A 24,103-nucleotide genomic window follows, 5' to 3' on the forward strand; every position below is an offset into this window, starting at 1 on the left:
CCTCCTGTCACAGGAGGACTTGTGGTGAAAATATAAACACTGCAGAATAACATCTGAAATCATTTCACACCTTAAAAGATTGATTAAAAATATAAGCCTCTTTAGGTCTGAACAGATGTATGAAATAAATACTCAAGGCTTATTTAAAAATATAAAATTGCAGCTCTCAGAAGACACGGTGTGTTTCTCATGAATGTGTACCTGATCAGGTTCACTGGATGTGGGGATGCTGGGAGCTGTGGAAAGACCCGGTCGTGACTGGTCTGGAAGGACATCCGTCTCCTCGCCGCCGCCGCCACCAGTCATACATTCATCCGTCACCGCTGAACCTTTCTCCTGCAGCATCTCTGCAGGATTACACAAATGCTCAGCTGTCAGAGAAATGTCGTCTGCTATGTGACACCTTTCAGATATAATGTTGACTCTGCAGTGTAAAATAATATGAACCCATATTACCACGGTAACTCTAGACATGAACCACTGGACACCAGGCTGCAGTGAAGCTCTGCTTTAAAGCCTATAGTGTGTAAATGTGTGTGTAGTTTTATTGACTTGTTTAAATATATGCAGCTAGTTTTGGAGCAGAAGTGTAAGTTTGAACACTTATCTACATTCAAGTTACCAGGATTGTATTGCTAATAATATCAACAAAATTAAAAATAATGTTTCAGATGTATTACTAGGATGATTTTGAGATAGTGACCTTCGACTGAAAAAAATCATATTAGCAATGTTGACCTGCATGAGAGAAAATCATCTGAACTGTTTCTCTAAATTGTAGGTTTTTAAAGGTAATTATTATTATTAATTTAGTATTTTTTCTCTCCCTTGTTACTCTCTGGGTCTGCAGAATTTAGTCACATCTATTTTTTTTAAACCTCAAAGAGACAGAAGTGCCTCTACACATGAGTTATGTTTAAAAGGCTTAATCTGTGTCGACACCTTTTTTGGTCAGTTTTTTCTTCTTCCAATACGTCATTTATTAAGACACATTTCTTTGTATTTATTTTAGAGAATTATTAACATGAACTAAAGAAAATAAAATACTTTTGACTGCCACTAACTCTCAAATTTCCCCTCATTATACCTGTTGAAAACACTCAAATTCTGCTAATTTATCTCTGTGTTACATTTTCCATCCTGCTTACTGATAAACAAACCTAGAAAACATCAAACTACTTCTCATCTTTTTTCAAGCCAAATTTTGTCCTTTCAACAAATATGCAAAAATCTTTCACCTATCATCTTTTTCTTAGTAAGTGTAAATTCAAAATCAGTATACAGAAGATGTGCAGTGCATGCTTTTTGAACTCAGATATATATATATATATATATATATATATATATGTCTCATGTTTTATTCTAAAGTATAAAACTCCTCCACTCCCAGAAATAAAATCATCTAGCTCAGGAAACATCTGCTGTCAATGCAAGATGCATCTGTTTTATAGAAAATAATAATGGTAGACTTGCATTAATAAGCCCATAATAAGGAAATAAAACTTTAAATGACAAATGTGGACCTCAAAACCAGGAACATATTTGATCTTGGCTGAGCTGTTCCACTAATGTGTTTGTATTTGAGTGAAAACGAGGTCATTTGTTAGATTGGACCGAGCGTATGTACGACCACCAGTTGCTTTAGTTGGTGAGAAAATCGCTTGATGATGATGGAAAGTAACGTGTTAACTTGAGCCAAGTAGTATTTAGAGTCGGGTTATTATTGGATGTAGACAGGAAGAACAGTCTGAGACGAACATGAAGGGAAACCTCATATTTACTAAACATGTTCAGCTGACACGATTGAAGATCGAGATTTGAAAAATTGCTGTTTACAGTGTTTGTCTCGCACTTTCCTGACTTCACTGCCATCATTTAAAACTGTCAATCTGAACATCAAAAATGGTTGCATTTCAGATTTCTGATATTTTACCCGTAATCGATATAAATATGTGCAAAACACAACAGAGCAGAAGCCTCTGCAATACAAAATCCCTGTTAAGATTTCATCTCTTCAGTCGTTCAGCATGGTCCTGTCTGAGCTAAAATCTGAATCATCGTTGACAGACATTATGTTTCCCATCATGCACTGGGGCAAACTTCATACAACAGTTCAGCATTTGTTAATTCCTTTGCTCCTATGAATCACATTCATTTCTCAAGCATCATCTCATCCCTGAACACTGGCACCTACTAATCATCGCATGTGAACTTTAGTCTGTGCAGACTCACAGCCGTTCAGCTCTGTGGAAGACAAAGTCAAAACTTCAATAACTGAGACTTGATTCTGGATTCGCAGAACAAAGCCTGAGCAGCAAATCACACTGACACATTGTGGTCAAAGCTGCATTGAAAACACATCTAAAAGGCGTGCAGTTTGGTCCAAAGATGCATGTGGACTTCTGTATCTTATTTTATTTTGATTGTGAAACACGCACTCGAGTAAAGCAGCTCAAGGCAACCAGGAGGAGTTCTTTGGAATTAGGTCATTTTCAGTTTGAGAAAGTATAATTTACAGAAGGTTATTAAAGAACAAATTCTGCAAACAATTCTTTAAAAAAAAAAGACCCAAAAGACTTCTTGAACCCGGGCCGCCCTCCTTGAAGGACTCAAGCCTCCATAGATGAAACCAACAAGCCATCAGATGCCTCAAAAATCTGTTACCTCATGCACACAACTGCTTTAAAGCTCCTGCAACACACTTTTGGTTTGTGCTGATTCTGGCACCCCCGGTGGACAAAAAAACAATCTGAGGCTTCTTTCTTTTAACTTTCAAATGTATCATTTATCAAGACTCCTTGCCTAGGAAAACGTAAACAAAGACTGTTTCTGCAGCGTCTGTTTAATCACGTCCTCTGCCACCTACCCCACACCAGCAGCTTTCAGACATTAAAAATAGCTTCATAGAAAAAAAACAGGCATGGCTCTGGTGGTCTTGTTTGCTTTTGGTAGGCCATTTAGAGGCATCAGTATTAATATCAGTCTGTTTCATAACCAGTGAAAAACTCTTCGCTGCAACTTTATTGAACTATATAAAGTATCTGAAGATCCTCCCCCTGAATCAAAGATCTTCTTCACTTGGCTGTGGCTCTCTGTAGAACCAGATGGCACTTTTAAGAGCTGTCATTTTTTGTTTCCTGCATTTTCTCACCACGTAGATTTCATTATTTAACAGGCAAGGAACAAAGTCCGTTAGAAAAACTGATGGAACTTAGATAGTGCAAGTAAAAATAAAGACTGAACTAATCAATGTAATTAAGTTGACGGTCATATGTCCCCTCTTTCTCTAACACCCAGAGAAGTGCTGCAGACTGTCATTCACACTGCTTCATAACCTCCTTTTTCTGTGACCATGTGACCCTCCCGCTGCTCCGAGCTGCACGGCTGCCGCAGACTCTCGAGGGCTTCGTCCAGCTCCAGACTGCACACCCTTCTCTCTGAGCGCTGTTTAACTCCTAGTGAGCTGTGTAGGAGAGGATATATTTAAAAAAGGACAGCTATTCAACTACCAGTTATTTCAAACTGTAAGATGTTAAAATTATACATCGAATGTAACCATGGCTACTATGAAAAGCTATTATGAGGAGTTTTAAGCTGGTCATGAAACAGACTGAAATTAATACTGATGTCTCTTCATGAGCTACAAAAGTAAAAGAGACCGTCAGCCACAATAATTATTATTTCTACTAAGTTTTTTTTTTATGCCTGAAACTTCTGCGGGGGGGGGGGGGGTGACAGATGAAGTGTTCAGCTGCGCCCAAACGAACCTGCCAGCAAAGATGCTTGATGACTGATTTATTTGACTCTTTAAAAAAAAGGTTGATTATTTTATTAAAAGACAACATACCGACACAAAATAGGCAGAGATAAAACATGCCGCTGAAAGGCTGACGCCAAAATCAACACAAAGCGAGAGTTTTTTGCAGGTTATGAAACAGACTGTTATAAAGTTTATTTTGAATGCCTGTAAAAGCTGCAGCGGGGTAGTCGTCTTATAAGGGGATAGGAGCATGTAGTGATAGTGAGTATCTGTTTTTCTGTTAAAATGCAGAGTGAGGTTTTTTTGGTCAGAAATCCTGACGCAGGAAAGGCAAAGAGATTAAAGGTACCACTTTGTCCATAGGGGGCGCCAAAATTGACACACACCGAATCTCTCTCACAGGAGCTTTAACTAAAGCTACTTCAAAAAAGTTTTCTAAACCTGTAAAAGATTATCAAATTTACAGTGTGCCAAAATAAATAGATTTAAAAAAAAAAAAAAAAAAAAGACAAAATAAATTTCTGACATCCAGGGGGGCGTTTTGCACTCAGTTCAAGCAACTTTTCAATCAGCACACAAAAACTCAACTGAATTAATTAATAGTTAGAAATTGTCAATACCTACAACAACATCACCTGTAACATAGTTAAGTTTAGTTTTAACATTCAAATGTAAAGAAATATTTTTATTTAAAGAAATATTTCTTTAAGCTGATAATCCAGTTCTCTGAGTTACCACTGAGACGTAAACAAGTCCTCACACAGAAATAATCCCCTCTGGACTGTAATTTTTTATACTTGTAAAACAGTTAAAAAGAAAGTTAACATACAACTATTTAATTCATTCATGATACCACCCTCATTTTTTTAGTTTTAGTTGTTTATCACAACATGTTTTTGACATAAGAGCATTTTACCTGATTTAAAAAGTAAATGCTTCTTCAGGTCACCAAGAAAGCTGCAAACTACTTAAAATATTTCAGTGACTCTGGTTCAGTACTCTCCATCTCTTAACAAAGCAGTTTTTTTTCTTTAAACAAGTACAAGTTATTTTAAAAAAACACTCTTTCCTTTATGAATTTTAACACCAGACTGATGTTTTTAATTCTGATTATAATTTGTCTTTTATATCTTTGTCCTGCGTCTGTTTTTGACACTGATTACAACTTCTTCTCACTCTGCTCTGACTTTAAAATGTTCCCACTAATCCTTAACGACCATTCAATCTGAATAACTGAAGTGAAAACACAGTCTGGTACGTCAGAGTGAAACCTGTTGCTTTCTCTTCCCTGTCCCTGAAAGCCTCTCTCTCTCTTCTCAGGCCTGTAAACACACCGCGGCCGCTCTCTCAGCCATGAAAGTGGAGAGGCGGCGTCCAGTGTAAACTGATGGAGACATATGTGAGAGCCAATAAAGATAAGAGCTGACAGGGAGCCTTTTTTTTTGGACAGTGTGAAACTCGGCCTTTCACTGTTAAACTGAGCAGCACGAGCCAGAGCCCTGTTTCTGTTTGTGTCACTGTGGAGTCTGAAAACGATGCAGGGCATGAAACTTTTACACACACTAAGTTGATGTCTGTCAACACTGGGAAAAAAAGGAAAAATATCAAAAATCAAGCAGAATTTTTGTCCTAAAGGGCTATTAAAGCTCAAAATGTTTGATATTCTGAGCTGTATTTAAATGTTTTAAACCGTACATGGGGTCTGGTATGAGCCTGCTGTTTGAGCTGTAGAAATGTTTGCTTTAAATGAAGCTGCTTGTAACAAAGAACTTAAAGAAGAAGTCTGTGCAGTTAAACAGAGATTCCTGTGCAGAAGTGGAAAAAATCTATAGGATGAATTTGAGCAAACCCACTTAGAGAAAATGTCCAGAAAACTGTCCTGAAGGAAACAGAGGGGGTAGGAGGAGGAGGTGTTTATGAGATAGTTGTAATAAAAATTCTATCAGCCGCCATTTTGTGCCTGAAGCTGTGAAACATGAAGGCCTGAGCATCAACACTGAGGGCTTTTCAGTCCAAACAACAACCATAATGCATGACGAATATGTAAAACAAATAGCACATAAATAGAAGTCTGCCATCATCTCTAATCAGCTGCACAGTTTCACAGAATTGTTTTCCACTTCACTGCAAAAAAAAGCCGCTGAAAGAGGAAATTCTTTCAAGGATATCTCTATGAAAGTTTCAAATACAAGAAATATAGAAAAGCCAATGTGTTGCATTTCATCACACAACATTATTAACATTTTCACAAGATTATGAAACCTTTAGAGATAAGTCCCACACACACTTAAGAAGCTGCCCTGATTGGCAAAATATATATATACATATATATAAAATTAACCCAGAGTATTGTCAGGGACTGCTATAGAATAACAAACATTTTAAAAAGTTTAGATTGTGATAGAAACTTCCAGAGAAAGACTTCATAGGAGAGAACTGATTTACAAAATTATTAAAGAGCTAATATCCTGGGCTTCAAGAGAATACGAAAATAAAAGTTAAAACTGACAAAAACACAATTCAAAAAACGATTTATAATATCAATAATAATAAAAATGTATTACGTTACGTTATAGGCTTCTGTTATAACCTGCCGGTTACAGTCGAATATTTTAGCTCGATAAATGGGAAACACATAAAGTTTTACATTTAAAATGAAGTTGAAATAAATGTAAAATTATACTAATAGGCTAATAAATAACGATACATTTTTATTATAATAATGAATCATGAATGATCCACTAATCCTCATGAATGATCCTAATTAATGATAAAGCTAAACATTTTTTCTAAATAGAGATCTTAATTAAAAGTTATGCAATTAAAAATAACTAAAGAATTAATTGGTATTTTGTAATCTAAAGCTGTAAATTAAAAAAGTTTTGCATAGTTGGAAATTCTTACACATGGCGATAATAACAAAGTCAGAAAAAGATCAAAACGGAAAAATGACTAACTAAAATGTCAATCAAAAGTAAAAAAACAGAGAGACTTGTGTTTTTGTCATTTCTCCTGTTTCTCGCTCTTTCTCCTCCGTCGTTCTTCTCTATGTCAGATTAAAATCTCGCAGATTATCAGTCTGTGGTAAAGAGGGACTTCAGTGATCTAATGATCGCAGCTGATTCCCTCTCAGAGGATGACTCTATTTTAAAGCTCTCCCCTCCTTTAACAGATTCTCTTTAATACAACAGACACCGCGGTTTAGGAGCAGACAGATAATCGGCGGATAATCAATTAACATCTAATCAGCAGCACACAGAGCCTGTACTGTACCTCATGCGTTCAGCTATCATCTGTTTAAATCCATCCCTGTGCAGCTCTGAGCTCAGCCTGGAAACAGCGGGGAGTCGCCTCCACACAGCAGCTCCACGAGGGTTTCAAATGCTCTGTTTTCTAGCGGGACTCTGGCGTCTGCAGCGGCGGCTGTCCGCGGGGAAAGTGTCGGTGTGTCGGTGGGTTCCGCTGCCTTAGTGCCCTTCAGCTTCTTCGGCACCGAGCTGCGTTCTGCGCCTGTGCAGAGCGCAGTCTGAGCTCTGAGGGGGGAACTCGGTTTGGTGTTTTCTTGGAATGACACACACACACGCACGCACACACGCACACGCACACACACACATGCACACACACGCACAAACACACACACACACACACACACACACACACACGCACAAACACACACACACACACACACACACACACACACAAACACACACACACACACACACACACACACACACAGTTGCTCAGCCCCCTTGATGTTGATGTGTGAAAGCAGCAGGGAGAGAGAGAAATCTGTCCCCATGCTCCTCGCACCGTGCCGACCCTGAGGCTGTAGCCGGGAAGCAGAGCTCTCCAGGCGGACTGTGTGTGCTTTGAGCCTCGGTAACATCCAATAACCCTCACAACTTCATTATTATCTACCGGCTTATCATTCACTTCTGCTTTTAATTAACCCTAGAAACAGATATTTTTCAATATTATTATTCTAATGGGACCAACATTAGATTATTGAATTATTCAGCACTCAGAGACTTGTTCATATTAAGTCTCTGAAGTGAACCATTTCCACATCTGTACTGCTGACCTGCAGGTTGACATTCATCTCAGGAAGCATTTCTGAACTGATGCTTAGACACTACTCATTTTTTTAGAAGTGGCATGCATTTTATCCATATGTGCTCCAGCAATTATTTTAGCTGCAGTAATATTTTACTTTGATTAAAGACCCATTGAAGATAACTTTGGCGCTCAAACTAAAGTAAACGTATCCCTCAGGTTACAATATAAACTCCAGCATAGCACCTCCACCTCTACTTTTCAACGATTTATCGACTTTTAGAAAAGTCGATGAAAATCCAGCCAGCAACTTATTTAAAATAAAAAAACGCCGCTCTGTGTTAGTTTTGTTGAGACATATAGGACTAGCTCAAATTTAAGTAATTCAAGTCTATTGAAGAAATGCATCATGATACAGGCCTATAGTCAGCAACAGGTTAAAACTTCTGAAATTATTAATTACAAACTTTTCCAGTCTTTTCTATGCTCCCTAAGGTTAGCCAATGTCATGTTTATTTTACACTTCACAGCATGCATCACATTTATTATAATGTATGAAGTATTAAAATATGTCGTATATTGCAATTCAGGATAATGTGTCATAATAAGGCCTAATTCGTTTATTTTAATCGGTTCATATTCGAGTCATAGTTAGACTCTGAACTTCTTCGCAAGGCGGATACGTAGCAGAAGGTCCTTCACGTTCAACGTTTTTATTTCTTTATTTCTTTATTTGGTAACATATCATGATTAGAGAAAGCATAACCCATGTTTATTTAAGGTATGTGACCAGGCGCTGAACTTTCCACCCGAATATCTGCCTGAATGTGTGACAAAAATAATATAGTACAAGAAAATCATCACATCAAGCATGTTAGTGTGTGTGTGTGTGTGTGTGTGTGTGTGTGTGTGTGTGTGTGTGTGTGTGTGTGTGTGTGTGTGTGTGTGTGTGTGTGTGTGTGTGTGTGTGTGTGTGTGCTCTCTGCTGGATGAGTGACGTGAAGGCCTCGCTGTGTTTGCAGGTGAATTATGCGCTCGTGGTTTTGGAGTAAATGACGCATAACTGTGCGGCACTCTGTGTAAATCACGGACCAGCGTGGCTTAAACTTCTAATGGTGACATAAGCGAATGAACGGCCACAGTTTGTCATTCGGCCCTCTGCCTGTGTGTGTATGTGTGGGTGTATATTTGTGTGATTTCGCCGCTGACAGACACACAGCTCCGACTTTCTCCAACTGCTGAAAAGGGAAGATTGAGCTGCTGCAACCTCAAACTAATAACTGCACACACTTTCTCTCCTTGCTTCACTTACACTGTAAACATCACATCTCTGCGTAATTTACTCCCATCTAAATCCATCATTTCTGGTCTTTTATATTCACATTTTTTGAATTTTATTTGCTCGCTAATTGAACTTTTAGCTGCAAAACAACGCCCGCGGTGTGTTTAGCTGTGTGCACAAACTCTGCGAAAGACCTCACTGTGATGCGGCTGCATTTATCTCAGTAAATGCCCTTATTCCGTCAGAGCCAATTAGACAAATGGTCTAATTAGCGGGAGCGCAATTATTCTAAAGCCTGAACTCAGTAAGAGCCTGTAAAGTCTGGTACACTGACTGGGGAGAGTAATGGGCCTCATTCGGCTCAGCTCAGCAATAATATCAGAACATTACAACTCATGAAATATAGAGGCAATATTCAAATGTATTTAACATGCATGTTACATATTATATTGAATAAGAAACGATGGAAGTCTCAGAGAAAACAGAGCATCACATATAAGTCAAATAAAGTGGTTAAAATGATCCCATATAAGGCCCAAATTTGTTGAATTACAGCAGGTGAATTTAGGTGTGATCCTGCAGAAATATTCTTAATTCTCAGCTTTACATGCACAGGTGAGTCAGAAAAAGCCTTTTCATGCTCCAATTTGACTAAATCTACTTAAATATATTATTATTATTTTTTAATTTGACAGGTTTAATCTCAGAAAAAAAAGTACAAGACTCCATTCAAATTGTACCGATTTAAGGGCAGGTGAAGAGGAATCCTGCTGCAGAAAAAGCTGTGTATCTTTGCATCAGTGTTGGTGATCTGTGTCCGCTCTTACCTCCTGCTCTGCTCTCAGCTCAGCCCTGACCTCTGTGCTCCCCCAGTCCTCCCTCTCCTCCAGCTGAATGTCAGTCCTCACCGTGCCAGACGAACATGCAGTACCTCTGCCAGGATCTGCTGCAATCAAAAAGCTCGATTTTTTTTTATAGCAGCAGAATTGAGCAGAGATTCTGGAGGGGAATTTTAACCTCCACACACTCCCACTGTCACGTGGTCGCAGCAGGAGGAGGTCACAGCTGCAGACAGGCTGACACCAGAGTGTGACTGGAAATATGACTTCCATTTGGTGATCAAACAGTAGTATTCACACAACTGAACCGTTATTATTATACCTTCAATCATTTTTACAATTACAATCAACCAGTGCAATAGCTCCTGATGCACTTAATAATTTTAAGCAACTATAAAGACCTCTATTAATTATATTCCTCCATTAATATTTTATTAAATACTAAAAAGTGTATATACTGTATGTTTCAAAGTAGTATATATTTCATGTTAATACTCTGTTCTCATATTATCTCATATATTTGATTTTTTTTGCATTAAGAAGTTCAACATTAAGTGAAGCCAAATGTTGTTATCCAATCAAAGAGCGGCAGGTTAAAAAAATGCATGGTCAAATAAGTTAAAATAGAGCTGTCTTTTGGGCTTTTAAAAAATATGTTTTTGAGAGAAGTTGTCAAAAATTCCAACAAACAAACAACTTTACCTATGTCTTATTAATGTTCTGATTAAATATCTTAATTTTGGATAAAGTTTTGGATAAAAGAAAACTTTAATTTCAGCTAAAGGTAACTGAAACACATACATTACTTGTTTGTTTAGAAAAAGAGGTCTAGCCAAGATCACAAACCTATCCAAAGATGCCAAAAAAATCAGACAAGCATCAGATGCAGAATATTTTTTAAACAAGGTGCAGAAAGTATAAAATCTGAAAATACAGGGGTGCAGAGCCCAAGTGGTTAGAGCGTGCGCCCCATGTGCAGAGGCTCTGGTCCACAGGTGGGCGGCCCGGGTCCAGCCTGTGGCTTCTTTCCCACATGTCATTCCCCACTCTCTCTGTCCCTGGTTTCCAACTCTACACTGTCCTATCTCTACAATAAAGGCATTAAAAAAATAAATTATAATAATATCTGAAAGATTACAGAGCCCACTTAAAGCACACACAGCCAACAGAAATCTCAGATTTCAAGATTCAAAGCTTTTATTGTCAAACAACAAAACTGAAAGGCATCTCCCTGTAGTGTATAGTAGATTTTTATCTTTTTAAACCTTTTACGCAAAGGAGACAAATTAGACATTACAAAAATGATACTGAAATAAAGTAAAGACAAGAATGAATGGACATAAAAATAATTGACTTATGTATCTGTATCTTAGAGATCTTCAGCTGGTTTAGCTTTTTAGCCTGTGAGAAAAGTGCAAGTTGAAATTTTGGAGTAATGTAATATTTTATGCAAACCCAAGGGCCGTCTATATGGAATAGATTTTTTGTATCTGGGGGTGTGTTCACTGAATGTTTTGTTGCTATTATGTCATCCAGAGTTGAAATCGAGGTCATTTTCCTGCTTTAGGGCATTGTATCAGACTAGCTTCTAAACAACTCTCCCACAGCACTGAATCAATAGTTACAACATTTATTTGCACTGTTTTATAATCTGTTTAGAAATATTGCAGGCTGGATATTTGAATTATTTAAATCTTTTCAGTGATTTTGGCGTCTCGTCTCAGACACCTCACAGACTGTCAGTCTGAAAATGTGCTTCGCCTTTAAAGCGAGTAAACCTCTTCGATTTCCCTCATTTGAAGCTGAGCTGATGTTGGAGTGTGTGTGTGTATGTGTGTGTGGGGGGAGGGGGGACAGATTTACAGTGGTGGGGGTCTGGTCTTTTTTCTCCCGGACAAAACATTTTCTTGTGTAATTGGCAGGAGGTAAGAAAGTAGTAGGGGGGTCAAGCTAATGCACGCTACCACGTTTCTTCCTCCATGTTTCTCCAGTCAAAATGGCGGCTGAGGCTCCTCTTCTGTTAGCAGATACAGTGTCAGCCACCCCCACCCCCCTTTCTCTATACTGCTTGTTATCTAATCACGGATTGGCTGGTTTCACTGGAGCTCGATGTTGAGTGTTAAGTGGCTGTGGAGTAGATTTCAGTTTGACTCCTCCTCAGATCTGCAGTGTGTTCATCGCTGACCTACAATAAGTTTTTTTTTCCCACATATTAGGACGGGGTATTTCTGGAAATCTTCACTGTACCTGAAGTAACTTTAAAACTACTTTCCTGTTTCTTTTTCTGTGTGAGAATCAGCATTTTGGTATCTTTCAGTCCATTGTTTTGGTTGTTTGGCAACACTTCTGATTTGTTTGGTTTGTTTGATAGCAAGAAAGTTAGCTTGTAAACAAAGCAACATTATAAGAAGCTTAATGGCAAGAAATTTCCCTATGGAGGTGGTGGAGACAAAACAGAGCTAAAAGGACATGACACTACACGTACATTAATGGCAACAGAAGCTGATACGTTTTTTTATGTCACTAAATGTAATCAGACACCTCAATCATAGATATGTGGATCCTTTTATACCTCTTATTTGGCTAAGGCGTTGACTGTATATAAAGATGGACGGTGCATCCACACCTCATCACGTTGTACAGAAGTGAAGCCAAAAGCCCCAGAGGTGGCTATATTGGGGGGGACTGACCTTTTGCACATTTGGAGCCAGAGTCTGTTTAATAGAGATAGTCTGGCTGAGCTGCAGTATTGATGTCCCTCCCCTTCCTCTAATCAAAACACACAGTTAACTTACAGATAAAACATTAAAGATCCATCAGGTTGGTACAGTAGGTTTGGAGCAGACACTCAAGTTCAATGACTCTTGCTTTAGTGTTGATTACATTTCCTCTCGCTAATGCCTTCTGCTAACCTGATGCACACGCGCTGCAGGAGCCTCATTTGTCAACAGGGCTGTCAATCATGGTGTTACACTCCTTTTTTATAACATCTAATTAATAATTAAAGCTAAACTTCTCAGAAAAATGAACAATTGGACATAAATTGGATAAGATTGAACTATAGCGACAGAAACTATGGTTGAGAAAAATGTGTTTGACATTTTGACTTTCTAGTTTGACCCATCTCTCATCTGTTAACATGGAGGAGGCGGAGTTTATGACATGAACTGCAGCCAGTCAGTATTTTGGCTTCACTTTTTGGGTGCTGTCAGGTCATCCATCTTTTATACAGTCCATGGGCTAAGGCTCTGATAAAGAGTAATGCATCAGACGCTCAAGTCCATTACCAATATATACTATTTGAAAAACTTGGCATACAGGTTACATACAACACATCTGACAAAAAAGTAAGCTCACTAAGTTTATTCGGGTGTGTGTGTGTGTGTGTGCGTGCGTACGTGCATGTGTTTAACTGCATCCAAAAGTCTTCTTTACCGACAGGAATCTTGTCAGTTGTAAGGGACGACTTCAATGGCTGATCAATGCGTTTCATTTAAGAGATTTGCTTCAGTCAAAAGCTTCAATTAAATCTGGTAAGTTTTCACTTTCTTTGTATTTCTGAGTTCAAATTTAGAAGCCCTGGATATTTTGTGAACATTGCATTCAATGTGATTAAATGCTTCTTGACTGTTAAAAATGAACTTTCTCACATCTAAAATTAGATTAAAAAGCCTTCTGGCAGTCCAGAGAAACATAGATTCCTCTTTAAGGTGATTGAGTTCAGCATGAAAAAGCAGTGACTTCTAGGAAACAGTGACCCTCCTGAAAGAGATGATTTCTATTTTTACATTTAGTTTATACTTCATCCTCCAGCGATGTGTTGTGGTGTTGTTTTGAATATATCACACAGTCTTTATTGTGTAGCTGTATTAAGCTCTGCGGTCACATCAGATAGAGCCTAAAAACCTCTGTGGTAAATTAAGGGAGGAGCGGCGGTCTGGCTTTCTGCAGAGGCATTTAAATGTCACTCACATTTGGTTTCACACATTCTGAAGTTGGCTGAGTTTTTCTTTCTGCAGTTTGGGGGAATTCTTTAAATGTAAAAGTGCACCTCATGTGGCAGCTAAATGAAAATCACTCAAAAGAATTAATCAAATTATAGAATCTTTACGAAAAACTTTTGATTTCTGTAAATTTAAAAAATATATTTTTCACATATTACTGACAAGTATAGATTTATTTGGACCTTTATAATGTCCCAAAACAAAAACAGATTTTCTCAAACTATCTTGAGGAATATTTCAAGTTTTTTTCCCCCTCAGTGTTGGCACAGATCAGCTGTGATTACACACTGGACATTAAAAAGTGAGTCTCTCCAGTTAACCTCCAGCTCAGAGCAAACAGTGAGCCAGCAGCTCCGTCACACACACTGAGTCTCCTCCCACTTTCCATGAAACAGACACACACACACTGTTGCATGTCCGCAAAAACTGACAACTGCCATAGCTGCAGCGAGTTAGACTTCACAGTTATACTGAGGGATAGTTGAGGGATTCCCGTCAGTGGGCGTGGTTTTGGCACAACTTACAGACGTGCCCTCAGCATCCCAGAGCATAAATCACTGCTACAATTTGAAACTTAATATGATATTCTTAGTGATTTTTTTCATTACTGAAATTTGGTCTGGGGTAATAGTAGACTTATGTTGTATGACTAACTTAAAATCTTAAAATGCATTTTTTATCTCTTTACACAGACTTTAAAGATATCAGCTCCCACAGACCCAAACCCTCCTGCAGCATACCTAAATCCCCTTTCCCCCATTTCAAGACGCACTTTGGGGAAAGATAGCAAAATAAAGTCTTGTGAAGGGGTCACAGAGCACAGATTGTAACTTCCAGCACTTTTCAAGTGGATAAAATTAGACAAGTAAGAGGAAACAAATTAAGAGTTGCCTTATATATAAGGACATGTCAATGTCAATGGGTGCACAATGCAGGCCAGCCAACTCGAGCAAACAGGTTGCAATGAAGAGGGATTTAAGATTAACATGTAACCTGTTTATGACGATGCTTTCATGCACAAAAGTCCTGAAAACTTCCTGAAGCTTTCAGGGTGAGCTGCTATGTAAATTCAAACAGCCCAGTTTTTCACTCTGACTTTAACCAGAATTGTTCATGCCAGCTATGAGAAGTCGGGGTGAGCTGATGGAAAGCATCGGGAAATATTCTGGAAAATTCAACGCGAGACCTCAGTAGGGGAGGTGACGTTTATATCGTGCCGTTCTTTGTCATGTCTTGCTGTCTGAAACCCCCCCATCCTACTGTCTGAGTGTCACGCTGTTTGGTGTATTTGTGAACAAGCTAGTCAGAATGATTGCAGGGGCAGCCTGCCTGAAATGTTCTAGAAATGTTCAGGAGTGAAAACAGTTGAATTATGAACGAGTCTAACAGCGGGCTAAAGTGGTAACAGCTTCTATAAAACTGCTCCTGTTTATCAGCCCCCCTCCTCTCTCTGGCGTCTCACTGGTTCCTCAGTGCTTGTATTTAAACAGTGTCATGCCCTTTGTTTTTCAGCGGTAAGCCCCGGACTCTTTGAAGTGGCCGCCATGTTTGCACTATGACCGTTTAATTCGGAGCGCAGCTTGATGATATTAGTGTCAGGGTCAATTGGTGATTCCAGTCGGACTTTAGAAGCTGCCCTGCCGGCGGTATGTGGGCATCATGTGCTGCTCGGTTCACCATCTGGTCAAACCCATAGTCTTACTTACACCCACATACACACTCCGGCTCCTCCGGTTCCTCTGATCCCCGAACATGTGACCTGGCAGACATGGGACCTGGTTATCCTGCAGACTTCACAGACCTGAGCCCGACTCTGTGGAAGTTGTTGCACAGACCTCCCAGGAAGGAAAATCCCTCTTCTCCATCTTCCTCCTTCTTCCCATATCATCATCCAAAAAAATCTCAGAGTGGTTCCTCTGCAGAAATCTCTTTTCCATGTGAATCCTGGAAGTGAAGCAGTCAGACTTTCTCTGCTGACTTTCATGTCTTTTTTTTTAAAATAGCACAAGCACATCAAAAATGGCTGCCTCATATTTGACTCTCTCTTATTAAAACAGTCAGCAGGAACAGAAACCAGTCTGAAGTGAATTTCTAAAACTGGACTTTAAAGTGTTTGTCTATTCTGACTGATAGGTGTTTGTAAGTAAATGGTTAAAGGGATAGTTCTTATTTGTTAAAGCTGGCTCCTACTTATCAGTGAGTGAGTATAGTGAGTATATTGTGCACAGCAGATCAGTCAGTATCCAGTCCATATTTATTAATAAAGAACTTTTCAAACAATGAAAAAAACACAAAGACCAATGTAAAACAACTGGACATAAAGAAGTAAAAGTGTCAAAAATGAAGGTGTAAAGGCAGAGCAGGGGACGGCTAAATATGTGAAAGCAGAGCGATCCACAACTTTGGAGCTGCTACAAGGCACCGTCATCTCTGAGCTTCAACCTTCAACTTGTGACAGTCAGTAGCAACAAATTGTACAATGAAGGAGCTGTACTGTCATGTAGATGTGTGATTTACAGTGAAAAGGTCTGACAGTATACATTTCAACATAATGTAAACAATAAATACTGAAGTCCAATGTGCAATGATGTAACGCATACAATCTGATTTGCACATCAGGCTCTGGTTTAAACTTCATGAGCCAAAAAATGTTAGGTGGGAAATGTCAATTATTGATCAACAAGAAAAAAGTATTGATTAACTCAAAAATCACACCACCTGTCCTTTCACCATCTTTCCACAGTCAAAAACCATAGGCACCTTTCTGTGCCCAACACCTGCTGCCAATCTTCAACACAATGAAATGCATTTCTGTGGCCTCACCTTTAGATAAACAAAAAAATATTAATGGCTTCAATAGATGAAGAAAGATGAGGTCATACAGCTAAATCCTCCAAAACAAGCTAGCACTTGGATGTCACATGCATCTCTGCATTCTAAATCCAAAGAAAGGATGGTTTAAAGACTTTGTTTTTATTGTATTATATCATGCTTGAATTTTAGAATTAGAACTTTCTTACATCTAAAATTTGATACAACAAAAAACTTCTCTGCAATCCTGACACCAAGATTTAACTAGAGACGGCTGTGACGTCTAGGAAATAATTAAAACTGAAAGAGAGAGATGCTATTTTGGGCAAACGCTTCAAGTATTGTGCTGTTTTCAGTTTTTGAGCAGGTAACAGAGCACCGACAAGAAGGACAACAAGGAGCCACATGGATGGAAGTGAGGTAACCAACATGGCCGACAAGCAGCTGATTCATAGCAGATAGACATTCCCCATCCAACTGATTAACACATTGGAGCGAAGTTAGAGTTCAGTTTAATATCTCCTAATAAGGTGAACAAACAGTAGAAATGTTCTTCAAGGGGAAATTTTTTACTTTTATTCTCTGAGGACATTTCAGAGCCTGGACTGAATAACTTGTACTGCTCTAAAGAAGTTTAATCACTACCTCTACCTTTACCAACATCCATTGAACACAAGTTTTACTTTTACCTGAGTTAGAGGTGTGTACTTTTACCAACTCTTTAAATCGTATGCCAAACCAGCAAGTTAACTTCTGTCCTGAGAAGTTCAGATTGTGGTGTTGCTCAGACTCCCCCTGTCGTTGGACTCTTGTCCCTGTTATGTCCTTGAGCTGAACATTAAACAGCACAGTGTCTCAAACTCATAAAATACCAGACGCCTGTGACACGCACAGACTCCTCTGAAGTCCTTCTCATTCTTTAATTCAGATCATTAAACTGGACTTTAGGGGACTACTTTCTGTCCCCAGCCTGCGGGTTGTACTTTGCTGCTGGCGGTAAAAGCCAAGCGTCCATTTGTCTTCCGTCACTTAACCATATCTCTGTTTTTATTGGGTGTGTGTGATTTGTCAGCAGTCAGTTTCTTCTTCTCAGCCTTTGTTCTCACGGAGGAGAGGAACCTTGTGAGTGTTGGAAAACCTTCCACACTGACCATGTCAATATGTGAGGAGTCTTTATACCTGCATGAGTGCCTCCTTGAGGTGGATGAATTACACACTTGATTGAGGCAACATTTAATTATCTCATATTTTGTGGCTTATCTTAAAGTAAAATAATGTTGAAAATGTGTGAATCGAATACGATACAGCAGGTATTTAAAGTGGATATAAATAAAGTTTTGCATGTTATGGATAATGCATTCCTTAATGCTTCCTCTTTTGCATATTAAGATGTTATATACATCAGATTGAGTAACTGGATATTTGTGTGGGTCACTATTTTATTTTTCCAATGTATTTTCACTTGAAAGTGATCAATTTAGAAATGATAAACAATAAGAATGTGTTTGGCGGTACATTAATAAATAGCAATTAAGTAAAGAAATAAAGATGTCAACATCAACAAAAACAAAAACTGTGGATAAAGGCCAAAATGAAAACGAGAGTCTCAGAGGGGGATTATAGAGTAAATACGTAGTGTATGAGGAGGAATCATCTGATGAAGATGAGGCCTCTGGTGACGAAGGTCTTCCAGATGAAGATGACTTAGATAAGTGGTAAGAGGAGGAGGAAATGGAAGAAGATCCAGACAGCCGGACTGATTCCAAAGCTAACAGTGAGGAAGACATGAATCACCAAAACGAGTGCGAGGAAGATCAAAACCAAGTTTGTGTTTCCACTGGTAAAAAAAAAAGCACTGACATTTTTAATCAGCATATTAAAAACATTAACACCTGATCTAACATTTATGATAATGTTACACTATTACTTTTTTGAAGTATTTATTTCGACTCCAGATTCAAAGAGTCTGACTTTTCTGATTTTATCTGAAGGCCTTACAGAGTTTGTCAGCAACTGATAAGCTTGTACTTACATATATCTTCTTCACCCCTCCAATCCTAAACTCTCCCCTTCCTTACTGTTTGACACGGCTGCAAAATGAAGACGGTTAATGATATCAATAATTAATGTTTGAATATTGAGAAAAAAGGCAGAAAAATATAAAAACAAACAAAACACTAAAAGCAAGAAAACAAAAACTAAATATTCATAAGCACGCAAAGCAGATCTCATATTTCACATGGTGTAAACATCACAACAACATGTTTACTTCTGCTGTAAAGCTGGACTTCTTAACATGGGTCTCTATGGGGATTGACTCACTTTTAGAGCCAGTCTCAAGTGGTTAGTCAAGGAATTGCTGTTCTTTGACTTCTGGCTTTATGTATTGTATTTTTCAGCTTTCGAGGTTGGCACTTTGGAGCAACGTTCATTTCAGAGACATTATTTCTCTGAACTCTTTTCACTTAAGATGAAAAAAAGAATTTCCCAAATCGCTATTTTTCATCTGGTTAACATTGAATATTAAACAACTCTTCTAAACACCGTACACCGTCTTTGTTCTCACAGAACAAGCAGCATCAGTCAAACTCCAGTGTGAGTTCATCGCTGTCTGCTGAGCGGCTCACAGTTTATCTAAACGGGCTGGGGGGGAGGGGGGGGTGTTTTACATGTGTCTGAGCTCGTACGAGTGTCCGAAGGGTATTGTATGTTTTTAGAGGAGCTGGCGGTTTAATCTCAGCGTCTTGACTCGGCCTGGGCGTCCGTTTATCATGACAGAGACTGTTAGTCTTTACTAATCTGCTATGTTCATCTCTGTGTGTGCCTCAGTGTGCAGAGGCCTGGCCTCTTAGTGCCATCACAGCAAATGATTTCTGCAGGGTCAGATGCTCCGATCCCACATAGTTCTTCTTTAAACACGTCCTCCAGGACCGGGCGATGATCAAAAGCCCACTTTCACTCCGGCCTGGCTGTGCAGCAGGCTCATATGTTGTGATTTGAGCTTGTACTCCTGTGACTGTTTGATCTAGGACAGAGAAAGGCGTCTGTTTCCACCCGAGCTTCTGCTGTTTCCTTTGGCGGTAATGAGTGACAAGATGGAGGTCACGTTGGCTTCACCCTCTCCAGCCACTTCATTAGCCGCCCCGCACTGTTTGGCTTTGCTCTGATTTATGGATTTTCGTCGACATCTTTCAGTTTGTAATTTGTCTTAGGAGCAGCAGGTCACAGGAGGATGTACCATGAAACACTCTTTTCATGAAGCTCTTACATGGTGTATTTATTTCACACAATGCTCTAATGTACGCTGGGGAACAAGCAGAAGAGCGTGCAAATACAGCAGAGTTCAAAACGCTATCCTATCTAGCATGTCAGCTGAAAAATCTTTTTCCAACAGGATTACTTAACTTGACCAATATCAGGCAGAAGAAGTGTCACAAAAAGCCTCCTTTTAGTCTTATATATGGACTTTGCATCACACCTGGAAAAAAATGCAACAAAACACCAAACTCTTCAAGGTTCTGATATGATATGTACGTCAAAAATGTAGACAATATTTTCAAGGCTGCACACTAGATCTTTGAGGTATTCTCCTTGCTATACATTTTGAAGTGTGTGGCAATAAAAATAAATAAATAAACAACACAAAGGTATTCTCATGGCGAGTGCTAGAGTGAGAGGTTTCAGCTGAAGCAGTATGGATGGAACGAAAACAGTTAGCCACTTGCTAACTTGTTTGTAGATTGTTTGGTGAGGGTAACCAGAAGATGGAGTAGGTTGTACTTGTGTCAATAAATCAGTTCCTCCTCTGTGCTTGTATGCTGGGGCAAGGAAAGTAATCCAACTTATTGGCCTAATAGCGATATAACTGTAGCTCGACTTAGCTGTGCATGTAAATCTACTGAGTGTGTGAATGTGTGTGCAAAAGGATGAATGTTTGGTGTGAATGTGTGGACTAGAAGACTATAAAAGTGTCATGTAAGTGAAGTCCTTTTACTTTTTTCTCTTCTCAGAAAGTTTATCAGTCTTTCCAGATAAGTCCTTGCTGAGTCAGTGTTGCAAATCAGTGATCAGTTCCTTTGTATCTCTCACTGTATCCAGCAGCCGGAAAATCTAGTAATGATACTTTGCCAGATGTGTGAACTTTGTGATTTATGAATTCATTTCCTTTGGTAACAATGTGTAGACAAAGTCATTTTTAGCATAAGTGAAGGTCCATAAACTTAGCCCTTTTCACACATACACTCCTGAAAATGTCAGGAGGACAATATCAGGACACTCTGCCCCTGAAATGATCCCTGAGTTGTTCTTTTACACATTACCTTCACAGCATGATGGAAGGAGGGGTCGTCAGAGGGAAGACAATGTTTTAAAAAGGACAAGCAACAGAGTCTGATGCTATAATGACAGTTTTCTGTCTTTATATCAATGCTAATTGGATATATTCATGGTAAGTAAATGAGCGGTTTAGATCATACGGTCGAGCAGAACTGAATATGAAGCAGATCATTGTATGCATAAGAATCGCACAAGTTGTTCACCAGTTGTAGGATATAATTGTCCTAACCCCTGAATATTTTCTGCTGTGTTCACACATCGACTGCACTCAGAAAATGTACTGGGGGCCTGTTCTCTGCTGAACAGGCTGACACATCCACCATGTCTGAACATTTTATGCACAATAACATTACTGGCGGGAAAAGGACGACATGCGGGAAAAGAGCCACAGGTCGGATTTGAACCCACGCGGCCCACATGGAGGACTGTAGCCTCTATATATTACCCTCTTTTGTTTGAGCATCCAGTCGTCTTTGAGTAGTTTGAGGAGCGAGTTCGTAGCATCATTTGGAAAAATGTTTGGTCCATATGGGATTTTGTTTTTCAAAGATTAGAGTTCTGAATATTAAGTTTGAAATTACCTGTAGCAATGATCATTTCTCCTCATATTAACATTTTGAGCTTTAGCTCATATAGGATACATTTCTTTATATGTTTTTACTGATAACTTGTAAAAAGTAATTCAACATGTTAATCTGAACACATTTTCATGTGCTACAGATGTACTCTTACATATCTTACACATTGATCATTGCTTATGAGGTTTTCCCCCTACATGTTAAACAGTTATGAAAACACAAGATATTATCTGTAGTTTTAGTTCCTATGTGTTTGAAGATCTGTTTGAAATTGTTTTCCTTACATGTTGCAGCAGTGTCATTTTACAGCATATGATGACGTCATGGGGTACATGTAAAGTAAGTAAGTGTGCCACCTAGTGGCTGATTGTTCTGGAAGAAGAACTAGTTTTGTGAATCTTGGAAAGACAGGAACGGGTGAGTCAACAGATAAAAACACAAAGACACTGTCAACTCTGAAATTAATAAATAAATACGTTGACAACAGAATATTGATAAGGTTTCATTTTTAAACTGAGGGGGAAAAGTGTGACTGGCCTGATGACAGCCTTAACCAGTTACATTAAATAGGTGTGTGTATATATATAATAAGACTTCTTTTGCTTAATAAACACTTACAATGTTTTGATGATTGAGTGACATTTAGAAGAAAAAACAATTATTTCGAATAGCATTAAAATAAAACAGAGGGAAATGAAGCACTCCTCTTTCAGATAAGTTTTTGTTTTGTAGATACAAAGTGCTCTACAGACCCTGAACAGGAACAAGTAAAAAAAAAAAAAAAAAAAACCACACTAAATAAATCACAGAATTAAAAAAAAAAAGTAGTCCTAAAGAATAAATCATCCAAAGGATGCAGATAAAGCAGTTTTGGAACTAAATTGAAATGATATACATCCAAAAACCTTGTTTAGGAAACAGGCATTATCTGTCCACATTGGCTGTCTCTCTGTCTTAATGCTGATCTACTCGGTCATATTATTCTAAAGATGAGTGTAGATTTGGCCCCTGTGTCTGAGAAAAGTCAAAAAACAGTAAAACTGACTGAACTTTGGATGCAAGTTTAATAAAAAGGAAAAACTTTGTAATAGATTTGTGCTATAAGAAAACAACAGCAGAGATGAACTCTTGTGATCCTCTGTGCTTCTTCAGACACAAGACCGGGTCCTTGCTGTCCAGGAGGGGGCGACAGGCCTGCATGCTGTGGTGCTGTAAGTCCAGAAAACTCACCAACACACTCCCTCTCTCTCTCACACACACACAGACACAAACGCACAGTCACAATCAGTCACTACTTGTTGCATGTGTCTAAGACTCTGCATGGTAATCTGCCTGACATGCAAACATAATCAGATCATTCACACTTCATGTGTTTTTAAGGGTTGGAATTCTTCTCTTTTTCATTTTTTAAGATAACCCAAGTAAATAACCCAAAATGTTGCAGCTGGGGTCTTCCTTTACCCCCTATTAAAATATTATAGGTGTATTTTTGACATATTTTTAATGGATCTTTTGCACCGATGATGAGAGTTTCTAGAAAGCAATTTGTGCGTTCCCATGTAGAAACATCTCACTTTAAAAGGCTCCACAGAATTTAACAGTGCATTTGTATTTTCCACCTCTGTGTGTTTGAGTCACTGGTTCTTACAGGCTTGTGTGTTTCCTCCTCCTCCTCCTCCTCCTCCCTGGTCTGTGATTGGATTGCTCCTGCTCTACTTTGGACCAGTGTGAAGGCTGCACCTGAGCCGAGCAGCCAATAGGGAGAGAGAGAGAGAGAGAGAGAGAAACAGAGATAAACAGAGAGAGAGAGAGAGAGAGAGAGAGAGAGAGAGAGGTGCAGCGTAACAATACCCACACTGTAGAGAGGACACAGGTTTCCGGGCTTCTTTCCCAGCACCATCAGACTGATATTCGGCACTGATACTGACTCTCACTCACACAGTCACAGAGCATGCAGGCAGTCCTCTGCAGATTTCAGGTTCAGATAAAACTGAATTTTCTTACAGTCTCACAACATGTTTTTGGCTTCAAAACGCTGAAAATAAGTAATAAAATGTTGGCATGAAATACTGTCCTGTATAGCTGCATCAGACATCAGTCTCAGCCCTCAGAGATCAGATCAGCCTGCAGGGATCAGGAGGAGGTTTGTGAACCTGATCCTGTTCACTCCTCTCATGTGGACACTCATCAAAATCAACAGGTTTGTGTGAGCAGAACAATGTTGGACACAAACAATATCATATAGTTATTTATTTTTACAACTGAACATTGAAACACAATATGTGATCAATACAAAAATAATCTGCTCTATCAAGGAAATATCACTTTCATGTCTGAAAATCTAATTGTGATCTTTTTAAGCTATAATCACATATAGGCCATTTATTGTGTTTATTGATGTATTTCATTTTTAAAGAAGCATTCAACTGCACTACAGAAAA

At 38.8% G+C, this 24,103-nt stretch overlaps 1 protein-coding gene across 3 annotated transcripts in view; it reads right to left on the bottom strand.

Moving 5' to 3' along the window:
• tbx4 (T-box transcription factor 4) overlaps positions 1-10,062 on the bottom strand; it is a 33,864-nt gene extending 23,802 nt beyond the window's left edge. Inside the window, exons 1-2 of one of the 3 annotated variants that reach the window (XM_065960417.1) lie at positions 9,923-10,062; positions 202-347 (exon numbers count right to left, since the gene is read on the bottom strand). In XM_065960417.1, the coding sequence (XP_065816489.1) occupies positions 202-345 (144 nt within the window). In that variant the 5' untranslated portion in view covers positions 346-347; positions 9,923-10,062. Of the gene's footprint in view, positions 1-201; positions 1,225-7,033; positions 7,436-9,922 lie in introns of those variants that run through there. The other 2 variants (XM_020649037.3, XM_065960416.1) reach the window with 2 other exon arrangements.
• Positions 10,063-24,103: the final 14,041 nt, after the last annotated feature.

This window comes from Labrus bergylta, chromosome 11 (assembly GCF_963930695.1).
Source record: "Labrus bergylta chromosome 11, fLabBer1.1, whole genome shotgun sequence".
Taxonomy (NCBI): Eukaryota; Metazoa; Chordata; class Actinopteri; order Labriformes; family Labridae; genus Labrus; species Labrus bergylta.